Source organism: Vicugna pacos, chromosome 20 (assembly GCF_048564905.1).
Source record: "Vicugna pacos chromosome 20, VicPac4, whole genome shotgun sequence".
In the NCBI taxonomy this organism is placed as follows: Eukaryota; Metazoa; Chordata; class Mammalia; order Artiodactyla; family Camelidae; genus Vicugna; species Vicugna pacos.
The window spans coordinates 39,208,749-39,221,444 of NC_133006.1; the positions used below are offsets into that span (position 1 = coordinate 39,208,749).

At 45.4% G+C, this 12,696-nt stretch overlaps 1 protein-coding gene and 1 long non-coding RNA gene across 2 annotated transcripts in view; one reads left to right on the forward strand and one right to left on the reverse strand.

Annotated features, from left to right (window-relative positions):
- The first annotated feature begins 4,584 nt into the window (after positions 1 to 4,584).
- The window catches only part of BLOC1S5 (biogenesis of lysosomal organelles complex 1 subunit 5), a 31,162-nt gene continuing 23,050 nt past the window's right edge, over positions 4,585 to 12,696 (forward strand). Inside the window, exons 1-2 of the mRNA XM_006198652.4 lie at positions 4,585 to 4,747; positions 7,855 to 7,937. Of these exons, the coding sequence (XP_006198714.1) occupies positions 4,633 to 4,747; positions 7,855 to 7,937 (198 nt within the window). The 5' untranslated portion in view covers positions 4,585 to 4,632. The remainder of the gene's footprint in view (positions 4,748 to 7,854; positions 7,938 to 12,696) is intronic.
- Positions 8,080 to 10,306, reverse strand: LOC140687636 (uncharacterized). The gene is made up of 3 exons (XR_012062036.1): positions 10,135 to 10,306; positions 9,433 to 9,497; positions 8,080 to 8,175 (listed from the first exon to the last, which is right to left on the reverse strand). It is a non-coding gene; the product is annotated as an uncharacterized lncRNA (long non-coding RNA).

Below are 12,696 nucleotides of genomic sequence, written 5' to 3' on the forward strand. Positions count from 1 at the left end.
ATGTGGAGAAGCCCATCCTGCAGCCTGGCGCTCAGTAAGGGCTTCTCTGTGAGCAAGCCTCGCCGCCCCTCTTCCCATCCCGCCGGGTTTTGCCCTTCATGTTACTGAGTCTAGAGATTCAACAGGCCAAGAGCGTGAGGTTATTGTAGGAGACCAAGACAGTTTTTACAGGACTGGATTTAGAAATCCATTGCTACTGGGAGCATTTTTAATTTTATGAAGTAGCCTTTCTATTAGAAACTAGAAACTCGTATTTGTATATTCAGACACTCGAGGGCTCAAGTGAATCTGGGGAGTCTGTCCGTGCACCGCAGAGGCGGGCCTGTCTGACTGTCCCTGCGGACCGCTGCCCCCGTGGGTGTGCTGTGAGCATCCCATCTGAAGTTTCAGGGCTGCAAATTACTCCCTCCCCTAACACTCCTCTGGTCTCCCCTGGTATTGTCAGAAAGAATGGAACTCTTACAGTCAGGTACACATGTGCACATCCCACGGAAAGATAATACACACAACTATTTGACGAGTCATCAAAATTATTGTGAAGTACAGCGTTTTCACTTATATATTTTTTTCCTAACGTTTGACTTCATTCCTCTCATTAAAAAATGCCAGATGTTACACAAACTTTACTATTAATCCAGCTTTGGCAGAGATGAGGTGATTTAATGGGTTCGAGCATTTAGCTTTTTAACCTCAGAGAGCAGTATTTCTTCTCTGTAATTACATAATCTGCCCCTACCCATTACCAGGGCACTAAATTTCAAATTCTCCGTACACCTGAGTGGCTGCGACATATCTGGCCATCTTAATTTTAGTCTTGATTTATTGATGCTGAATTGCCTCCCAACTCTTCCTGGAGCTCTGGGTGAATTTTATTGCAAAAGCAATGGGGAGAAAGTCACCGCTGTATATCTTTCTTGCTGGGCAGAGCTTTTAGATACACAGGGGGCTTTATATCCCACTGCTCCATGTCTTCTACGCTGGATTTATAGCACTGAAGCCCAGCTGTAGGGTTACATACAGACATATCAAAAATAAGATGGTGAATTGCGTTCTGCAGTAATGATTACTTGTTGCTGGAGCCCACATCCCTGCAGGCTCTGCCTTTATGCCCCACACCGCTGGCGAGTAAAACTAATTCCAGCTGCTACCTAATCTAGCAAAACTCATCTTTCTCTTACGAGAGAGGCCAAAAGAGGGCAGACAGGAAGTAGGGGAATCTGAGATGCTGGCCGTTTTGCCTATTAAGTCTCAAGGGTTTCTCCTTCCACTATCAGGACTCCTTTAGGAGTATTTTAATCCTTTAAACTTCCATTCCTTTGTGGAGGGAATGAAGGCTTCGAGCTCTGCCAGCCTGGCGAGTTAAGTGACGCTTATCCATGCTGTCTCTTCCCCTCCAGAGAGGCTGGGTCCCTAGGGCTAGCCCGCTGCATCGGGGACCCTGCAGGCTTGACTTCCCATTTCTGCTGAGGGTCATCTGTCCTCGCAGTCTTGCAGGGGATAACTTTTGCCACACACATCCCTACCCCCGCACATCATCTGCTTGAGAAATTTGTGCCTGGCAGGCCTGTCTGTCCAAGTTAAGCTTGAAACACAGTAGCCACACAACTAATTTGACAAGGCATCACTCTAAACAGCAAGGCTGCAGGCCTGCTTTGAACAAGAAGACCACAAACTTCCCGCCATCTGGTTACAAATTCCCAAGTTCCTTTGGAGAAGTCCACGGATTAGTCTGTTCATGCAACTCGGCTTGTCCTTCCTCCACTGCCCCATTTTTTCCAACCTTCTGCAACACACACACGCACGCACACCCTTGTCTTACAGGCTCTTAGAGATGTTTAACCCTCTGATTAGCCTCACCAGCTTTTCAGTGCCTGACTGTTCAGCATTTGACTTCAGCCTTGTCACTTGCATAAAAGAACTCTAGAACTGAATGAAGGTCATCATCAGAAGTTTGGGGATGGGTAACAGATGTTGCCGAAAAGTAGTGGTTGTCAGACTTCAGCCTGCGTGGTCACCACCTGGGGCTTCTCCAAACACAGACTGCTGGGTCCCCACCTGAGGTTCTGATCCATGAGGTCTGCTGTGGTGACCACAACATGAAAACCACTCTATGACACCTGTCCAAAGCTTCGGTGACTAAGCCAAAGAGCAGCTGTATTCATCCAAAACCTTTTGGTCTTTTGGCATAGCTGAGTCCAACTTTCTGGAGGTGGGACCAGTGTGATATCATAGCATCCTGTGTTCTGACTGGATGGCTCTGTCACAGGAGCACAGTTTCTCCCCATAGCAGCCCACTATGGTAAAGCACTGCGTGTTCTCCAAGTGCTGGAGTACACCAGCAGCAGCTGTAGGGGTAACAAGCAGGATTCCGTCCAGGAAGGTTCAGTCCAGGACAATAAAGTTGCTGCCGAGAAGACAGCTGATGCCAATACCCAGGGTGTCATTTCACACCACGCAGCCTCTGGGCCTCGGGTGCCATATGCACTTCCAAAACTTCATGAGATTAACACACAGTAATATCTAGTATCTTAACCACAAAAGACCACCTAATCTTTTCTCCTCCTTTATTTTCATCAGTTTCTTCCATTTTTAATTTTTTTAACCTGCTTTAAAAATAGGTTAGGATGGTGGAGCTCAGTGGTAGAGTGCATGCTTAGCATGCATGAGGTCCTGAGTTCAATACCCAGTACTTCCACTAAAAAAAAAAACAAAAAACTAATTACCCCCCGAAAAAAAGAAATAAAAATTTAAAAATAGGTTAAACAAAAAAGTATAAATAGAAAATATTCCAGAAGAAATCCCATAAAGTAGATTTGATAAAAAGAATAAATTTAGCCCCCCCCCCCCAGTATGCTTACCCTCGATGGGTTTATACTAGGGAATGGACTTCAATGTTATCCTCAAGATGCATGTAATTAAACACACGTTTTATTTTTATTTTCTAATTTTATAAGGTTCAACAAGGAGTTAGCAAATAACGTGCCCTGAAGTCAGAAATTTATTTCTACTGAGTTAGCATTATTTTCATGTTTTGGACGTCTTGACTCTCAAAAAGCATAATTGGAAAAAAATCCTTTTACAATTCCATGGTTTAGAAGTGTTTGATACTGAGTCTCTGAAAAATGATCTAACAGAGGGTGTACTGTGAAGTTGAGAACAGCTATTCTTAAAACATAGAAGTACTCAGTGTGAGTCCATTTATGTAATGTTTTAGAAATGTCAAAATTTTAGAAATGGAGGATTCATCATAGGTTGTCAGAAGTTAGGGTGGGTTCAAGGAGGAAGGTAGATTACAAAAGTTTACAAAAAGGGGCTATGGGGATCTTTATGGCTTTGGAGATGGTCAATATCTTGACAGAATAATGAAGGGCTTTAAAAATAATTACATTTTCTAGAAGTAGAAAATGCTTCTACTTCTACTTCTACTTGATGCTAAAGTGAGGAACGAGAAAATAAGGCTTGAAAGGTTAGAAGCCAGACCCAACAACTTGCAATTAACCAAGCTCACATTCTATTTACTAATTCATCTATTTTATGCCTCTTTATTATTTCCTCTGCTAGAAAACCTCAAGTTCCATCCTCACCACACCCCACTTGGCTAACATTTCTTCATGTCAGACTGAGGACAAAGTATACTTCCTCTGAGAAGACTTTCTTGGCCACCTCACACCCCCAGATGCCCCACATGTGTGCTGCATCTTTCTACAACCTATCATTTAGAGGCCCCAGGTTGTAAATGTTGGTGACTGTGAGATCCTTGAGGGTAAGGACTGTGCAGGAAGAGAGGAGGGAGAATGGGAGAGACTAACACACGATTCTTAGAAAGAACCCCTGGATGAACACGGGAGATGAAGGAGCCACTGCCAAGTTGCACCGCCTGTCCTTTGAACAGGCACGAAGACTTGCGATTACAAGATGAACTTTATGGAGTTTACCAAACAGCAGCACTAGATACATGGCAGCACCGTAGTTGTCTCTTCATGACTACAGATCAAAGCAGCCTAGCCAAACGGCCCCTTCCATAATTACGTGCATTTTATCTTAGCCCATGTAACAACTGGCTGGGATTTCTTAAATACAAATGCCAGGAACAGATAAGTTTCCTCTTCACAGGGGCATAAGTGAGTCTGAGAAGTGATCCGGGCAAATGACTTAATCTCTGTTTCTTCCTTTGTTAGAAAGAAACGACAAAATCGTTCCCCGGAGTGGCTATGATGACTGAATGTGACAATGCAAGCCCGTCCACATCCTCTATAAAATATTGGTGGCAGGTAATAATATAGATAACAGGTTTACACCACTATTATTAATATTATTCTGCGACTGGATCCCCTCTTCGCCAAACTCTATAAAGCACCATAAACTCCAGCAGGGTTAGGGAGGAATAAGCTTAGCTCTAACTTTCTATTCCGGCGGACCTGCCCTAATTCAGCATGGCGGAATCGGCTTCCGCACGTTCACGGCGCTGGCCACACCACAGGGGCTTTACAGGAACCGCCCACTGCGCAGACTCAGTTTCCCCGACGCTCTTTGATGACGTTGACCCCCCCACTCCCCCAACCTCGCCTGGAAAGCTGGCCGCGCAGGTTTGCGCAGGCGCAGCGCGGCCGCGGGTGGGCGGAGTCGGTCAGGATGAGTGGCGGAGGGACGGAGACCCCCGTGGGTTGTGAAGCCGCCCCGGGCGGCGGCGGCAAGAAGAGGGACTCGCTGGGGACCACAGGCTCGCCAGCGCACCTCATTATCAAGGGTACGGACCGCCCTGGTGGACCCCAGCCCAGCGCCACCTCCCAGGCGGCGCCCTCTGACCCGGGGCTGAGCCCTAGGTGGACCCCCAGGTCTCGCGCAGCCTCGCGTTTGTGGCGGGGAGTTGGCGGGGATGGGGGGTCCTTGCCGGGCCCGCCAGCTTCCCCGCGCCAGGTGCCTCCCAGGAGCGGCAAAGCGCCCCAGCCCCTCCTACTTCCCCGGAGAAGCCGCGGTCGGGAGCGTGGGGGCCGCCCCTCTCGCCTCCCCCAGCCCGGGCCCCGCGCGGAGCCGCGTGGACTGGGGCTCACGACCCCCGAGTGAGGCGGTGAGCTCGGGAGTCAGCAAGGGCCCGCGGCCTCGGGCAGCTCGCTTCAGAGCCGTGTAACGGGGTCGTTCGCTCTGCCCACGCGCTGACCCCCTCTGCCCCTGGGTCGTGCCAGGAGTAAGCGAGAGGGCGTAAGAAAGCATCTTAAAACGCCTAAGCACCGGACACTGCGTGACCATTTGTCCTGTCGGTTCGGGGGCTAGGGGAGGGTTACAGCCTAGTTACATCCTGGATTCCCACAGAACCCGAATTCGTTTGATTCCCCAAGCTCTCAACCCCGTTTCCTGCAGGAAAGTCTTTGCCAGTTAGGTTCTGTGCTTTCTCATCTCCATCCTCGTTTAACCCCGCAGCCCCACCGCCTTGCAGTGTTGAAGCCTTTGTAGGATTCCCGTCCTTCAGCGCTGCCGGGGGAGTGGCATCCTCATGTTGCTGTCTGTTTCTTTTTAACCGTATCTGTCAGGTTTGTGGAGACTTAAGGTTGTCTCTTAAGTCTAATACGGAGTTCGAGGGTGGTGCGTGGGTGTTAGGGCTAATTTATAATTGTTTATCTGTGCAAACAGTGAGCTGTTAACTGTAGAATTTTTTAAATTGTGGTGAAATACACATAATATGAAGTTTATCTTGTTTAAGAGTACAGTTCAGGGGCGTTAGTCCATTCACATTATTGTGAAGCCACTTACCACCGTCCTTCTCCATAACCTTTTTATCTTCCCAAACTGAAGCCCTGTACCTATTAAACACTAACTCCCCACTTGCCTCCCCCAGCCACCATTCTGCTTGCTGTTTCTAAATGTAATGACTCTAAGTACTTTATATAAAGTGAAATCAGGCCTGTCCTTTTGTGATTGGCTTATTTCACGGAGCATCAATGCTGTAGCACATGTCAGAATTTCCTTCCTTTTTAAAGCTGAATACTAGTCAAGTATTTCATTTTGTGTATGTGTGTGTGTTTGTGTGTAGAGGTCAGAGGCTGAGCATTTTTTTATGTGCTTATTGGCCGTTTGTATGTCTTATTTGGTGAAACATCTATTCAAGTCATTTGCCCATTTTTTAATCAGGTGGGGGTTTTTGTTGTTGTTATTGTTGAGTTCTTTCTATGGCCTGGATATTAACCCCTTTTCAGACATGATTTGCATATATTTTCTCCCATTCCGTGGGTTGCCTTTTCCCTCTATTGATTGTGTCCTTTGATACACAGAAGTTTGTGATTTTGATGTAGTATTTTTTAAAGTTGAAGTATGGTTGATTTACAGTATTAGTTTCAGATGTAGTACTTTTTTTAAAAGGAGATAATTCAAAGGAAGTTTTTCAAGTTAATCCAAAATTGAGCTATAATTGACAGTATGTTTAGAACCTCCTTGCCTTTTTTGGTGGAACCATTTACTCTTTTCATTCTGAAAAATCTGTTTTTAGTTTATCTTACTTGAAGACCATCAGCGGTGAAAAGGTATTTGTTGAGTTTTAATGCCAGGGTCTAGTGAAGGGAAATAAATAAGATGATTTCATTATTTATGCCCCTGAAGCTCTGAGGGTTTCTGGCCTGTGGGTGGGTGTTAGGAGACAAGGGGGAGGGGTCCCTGGGAGAAGCAATGTCCGATCTGAGCCTTGAAGAATAAAGTGTTAGCAGTTGAGAAAAGAGGGCAAAGGTAGTTTGGGACCTAGTTGGGAACAGCGTAAGCAAAGGAACGGAGGCCTGAAGCAGCGTGGCATATTTGGGAACCACACATTTCTAAAGATGGCGTCTGCTGGAAATCAGACCAAAGAAGACTTCTTGCCTTTTAAAGGAGATTGGACTTTTTCTTGACTGTTCCATATTGTTGTGGAACAGTAGTGAGCGCGAGAGTCATGTGGTTAGATCTGTGTTTTAAGTAGAGCCCTCAGCAGACATGGAGCAGCCTTGTCATGCAGAATGTGCGTTTGTGAATTTACCTACTTGATAAAATGAATTTGTTAAGTGCAAAATCTGCGGGTACAAAGGGGCCTCCTCTCCTGCGAAGAATGAGCATTAACAGTATATGGAGTGGGTGGTAGAGAGATGTGACCTAGTGTTGAAATTGTCCAAGATAAGCAAGGGTGCTTAGCATGCGCTCTAACACTGAGCCGTACCCTCCCCACTCTCATGCATTTCTTTATAGTTCTATTGCTTCTGTATGTTTCCCAAAAGGAAGTGTCAGTTTGCATATTTTTAAAGTTTATATAAATGGCTTTTATCCTTCTGAAACTTTTTTTTTGCCTCAACATTATATTTGTGGGATTTATCCATGTTAATAAATGTAACTACAGTGTGTTCATTTTCATCTTACTTTGTAATATCCATAATTTCACTGGTTTATAATATCCGTCCTATGGGTATATGTTTAGGTTATTTCCTTTTTTTCCTTTTGACGTTACACTCATGCTGTAGTAAGCGGTATAAACATCTCTTTTATTTTTGTAGGAGTTTTTCCAGGGCACATACTTAGGTATGACGTTGCTAGGTATACATGTCCTCAACTTTATTAGGTGTTAGCTAACTGTTCTCAGAACTAGTTGTACCAGTTTATTGGCAGTGAATGAGATTTCTTCTTTTTAAAAAAATTTCGTGTGTGTGTGTGTATATATATATACATGTATTTTTTTTTAAGTATAGTAATTTTACAATGTTGTGTCAGTGAGATTTCCTCTTAATCCACAGCCTGGATTAGATTTTAACCTCCATACATTTATGGGGAAGGAGAAGAGTAAAACAAGCTAGAGAGGATGCCACTTAGCATGGACTGACCGAGAATTTCATTTTGTCTTTACAGATCTTGGAGAAATCCATTCAAGGCTTTTAGATCACAGGCCCGTCATCCAAGGTGAAACCCGTTATTTTGTGAAAGAATTTGAAGTGAGTATTCAAAACTTACTTTGTAAAAATCCTATCCTAATTGTTAGTGCTTTAATATATGGAAGGGAAGTTCTCCAGTTTTAAAATCTCTGGTTTCTGTTCACATGTCCATAAGATACACAAAGTAAAACTTACCGAGAAGCGTTGACATTGCCGGAGGGAGCGGACGGCAGGAGCCTCAGGCTGCGGTTCTGGTGCCTCTGGGCTATTTAAAGTCTGTTGATCTGAGTTGTTTCATCTGTAAAATGAGATTTAGTGAAAAAAAGATTTTAGAGACAGATGGGTCACTTTTCCCGACCGATTTTCTGTATTTTTCCCTCAGCTGGGGCGTCAGCATTTACCCGAAGCACTTGAGTTAAAACCTGAGAATCATCCTGGGCTCTTCCCTCCGTGTAGGTCACGTCCAGCGACCAGGTCTTCTAGACGCCACGGCATAAATCTCTGTCCTTTCTGACTGGTGCGCCTGCTCTGTCAGCCCGGTCAAGTCCGGTCCTCACCCGGCTGCCAGAGCGCTCCGTTGTTATGAAAACCCTGTGATACCCTTTTCTGTCTAGAGGACAAAGTCCGAGCGTCCTTCTGTGACCTGGCCCCTGTCTTTCTAGCTTTACCATCTGCGCCCTGCCTTGTATGCTGTGTCCCAACAGTGCTGTCTCACCAGCCCGCCGTCCTGTTTCCTGTGCCGTTGGTTTTGCCTCTGCACGGTGGGTTCAATGTGCCCTGAAGAGTAACACCCCAGGCTGCTGTTGGGTAGATGGTAAATGGTGTTAAAACAATTTTGTGATTCTGTGTAGGTTGGGGTTTTATTTTCAAATGAGATTCCAACCAAGCAGGAAGTCTAACCCTGCCAAAAGGAGGGAACCTTTCCGTAAACCCTTCGAAAGTACGGGAAGCCTGCGGTACAGAGCCCTCAAGGTGGAGCTGCGGCGTTAGACTCCATTTCTAGGTTCCACAGACTGGAAATCTGCATAATCCCTGCTTCCCAGGGTTAATGTGAAGGTTAAAGGTGTGTGTAACTTAGAACATTGCCCAACACCCGGGAATAACTGCTGGTTACGTTTGGCATCATTATTGTCGTCGTGGTTAGGATAAGAATGATTACCACCCACACAGAATATTAACCAGAGACTATTCCCTTATCATAGTATACAAAAATTATTAACAGTTCCTTAGTGAGAATAGAGTCTGGGCACAGCATGGTAGATACTCTGCTCAGGGTCTTACAAGGTTAAAATCAAGGAACTGGCCAGGTTCTGTTCTTATGTGGCGCTCAGAGCCCTTTTTCTGCTGCACAGGGTGGTAGCAGCAGTCAGCTCCCTGCCGAGGTAGACGGAGTTCCCGTTTCCTCGCCATCAGCCGGGGGGCGCTCCCAGCTTCTAAGGCTGCCCACATCCCTTGCCACATGGCCCCTTCTGTCTTCAAAGACGTAAATGGGGTCTCCCTCTCATGTTTCCAATATCTCTTGCCCAGAAAAGCCCAGTCCCTGTTAAAGACTCACCTGATTAAGTCAGGCCCACCAGGGATAATCTCCCTTTCTTAAAATCAGCTGATTTGAAACTACACCTGCAGAATATTTTCAAAGCAACACCGACATTAGAGTTTGATGGAGTAACTGAAAGGTGTGTGTACACTAGGGGAGGGCATCTCGGGGCCCATCTTAGAATTCTGTCTACCATAAGCTCTAAAAACTGTATTTCCTTACTATTTGCTCGTTTATTAGAATGTAGACTCGAATCTTTTTTATTCTCTTGTGTTCAAATACCTGAAAGGATGTCTAGTGCACTGTAGATATTTAATATGATTCAAAAGAACAGTTATCAGAGCTTTGACTAAAACGGCTTTTCCAGTATCCAGTGGTCTTTTCTCATAAGTTATCTTTGTCTTTTTGCTGGTTTGGTTCATTTGAAATACTAAATAGTTTTTATTTTAAAAAATTGTAAATGTAAAGGTCTACTTTATATTAAAAGTATAGAATCCTGGAATTAAGACGGCTTCTCTAATCCAACCCCCTGGCTTCATGGAAGCCGTGCCCAGAGGTGGAAAGCAACGTGTGGAGTGTCACACAGCCAGTTAGCGGCTGAGCGTTCAGTGCATAATACGGGCCATTTCTGTGAAAGGGCTGTGCAGGGGGGACTGGGTTTGAGTGGATGATGAGGGACGTGCTACATTTATGCTGCAGGATGTTGTGTTAAGAGCTCACCCCCTTTTGAAGCCAACACCTCGTTTAACTGGGATAGAAGACAGTTGCCAAGAGAAGACGGGCACGTGCCTGAGAGGAGAGGAGTGGCCTGCACCCCGCGTGGCTCAGCCCTCTAGGGTCTGTGCAGAGGGGGCGGGGCCGAGCAGCGGAAGGAGCACCGGCCTGGAGTCTGGTGCGGTGGGCGTGCCTGGGCTGCAGTCCTGGCGCCCCTCTTCCTAGCTGTGGTTACTTGCCTTCCTAAGGCTTAGTTTCCTCTTCTTAAAAATGGAAGCAGTAATATATACTGCAGAGTTTTTATGAGGATTAAACGATGTGTCAATTTAAAAATCCCTAGTATGTCGACGTTAGACAGATGTTGTTAACGGTCATTATTAAGAGAAAGATGGGAGCAAGAAAGATCCAGTTGAGTGCCTTAATTCAGAATTTGCAGTGATTCAAATGAGTTTGGGTTCAATTTTTAATATCTTTAGGGAAAGTAGGGATTTGCTAAGCAAATGGCATAAACATCATCTTAGGAAAATGTTTACTCAGGAATACAATTTTCGCACTGGCTATGATAATTGTCAGCTTGTTAAATAAAGTCAAGCAGCATGTCTCGAGCACTTATTTTGTGTGAGACATGGTGTCAGGGGCCAGTGCTACGTCCGTGAGCAAGTCAGCCGTGGGCCCACCTTCGTGAAGCGAGACGGGCTCGTGTCATCAGTGAAGAACGGCCTCTGAAGGGCTCAGAAGCTCTTGTCGGCTGAGTTTGTTGTCTCCGGCCACCTGTGACCTGACTTCTCTTCTTGAAACGTTCTCGATGTGGCCCTTTCACACGGTGGTGGCCTAGGCTGTCTGAGGGTTGATTGGCGCCCGGACGCTTCTCTGTTCGTCAGACTCGACTCCCTTTTCTGTCTCTTACACCCTGGCATTTCCCCTCAGAGGATGAGAGAAAGCGGAAGGCGTTTAGAGGTTTAGATCTGAAGAGGTGGTGCATTACTTACAGTTCTTTTCTCTCTTGGCCCAAATGACAACCTCCTCTCCCGAAGAGAAGCGTCTCCGCCAGAGGCACGGGGCTGGGCAGGCGGGCGGTGGCCGCCACGGCCTCCTGGGAGTTGAGTTTTCGTCTCCTCCGTCCCGTCTTTAAACTGGCCAACGTTTAAAAATAAAGTTGTTTATAGTTGATATAGTTCAAAAAGGTAACGCACATGGCCACGCTTATCTTTTTCTTTACGAAATTTTATTTCTAAAAGAATGGAAAAAGGGCCACATGGTGGCAGCGTTCCTTAAACTATCCAAGTTCTAGTGATGATGTTTTCGGCTCTCTTTGTGTTGGTCACTGTTTCAGCACCGTTGACTGTCTTGCTCCCGACTTTACGCAGCTCTTTTATTCCCTTAAGTCCAGTAAATACTATGAGCAGAGGCCCCGGTGGGGCCCCGGTGGGGCCCTTGCAGTGAGCATCAGTCTGGTTGTGTCAGCGGGTAAAGTCACCGCACTGTTATCTTTCCTGCCACAGAAATGCCAGGGCCCCTTGTGTGGGACAAGGGAGACCTGGTTCATCAGCGTTTATGAGGTGCTCTGGGCTGTTCAGTGCAGGCCCAGCTCCTTACTTCATCTCTAGCAAAGTCCATTCTTTGACTGCTTCATTGACTAGTTACTGAATACCCAGGTATATCATAAAGAAGGTGTTCAGTTACCAGACATGCAGAATAAAGAAGAAACCGCCTCTGCCTCCAGGAGGCTTGCAGTCTGGGGAGAAGACACACCAAGAATCGTAACGGTGGAGTTACGGCGACGACGTGGCACGAGGTGATGGAGATCTCAGCGGAGCGAACAGGCCCAGAAACAAGTGCCCCCGAGCTGGGAGGAAAAGCTTCACCGAAGAGCTGATGTTAGAGCTGAGGACGAGAACCAGATGTTAGAGAAATGGGGAAAGATGGAGGAAATACTGATTAAAATTGAGGCAAAAAAGAAGATTGTCCAAATAAGTACAGTAATTACAGGAGCCGTGAGGGTTCATGTTGATGCATTTGAATGTGGGTTGAATTGATAAAGGGAAAAATGCTTTAAAAGGAAGGACAAAGTAGAATTTTACTTGACATCTGATCTCTCATTTTTAGTTAGATTGTAAGAGTAACTGTCAGATTATTAAATACCAAGAAAAGTCTATCCCATACGGTATGTAATAAATTTATGTATGTATAATATGGTTTTAAAACTTGTGAGACTGACCAGTTTTGTGATTGAAAATTTTAAATATTACATTGGTCTCTCATTTCCTCTCTAATACAATCAAATTCCATCTTTAATGTAAATAGGACAATAGCTGTACTAATGTTATTAACAATTGCTGACGTTTTTAATTGCTTGGTGCCAGGCATTGTCTTAAGCACGTTACATGAGTGCTAGTTACTCATTTCAACTTAAGAAAAATTAGCTGTTTATGTACTTCTGTGGAGTGTTATCCATCAGACACCAGGCTTCATTAGTGCTACGCCTTGCTCTGGGAATTTTCACCCCAGAAATAATATTCATATAGCAAATAGACAGATATTAGTTTATAATCTTCCTTTTGTAATGGG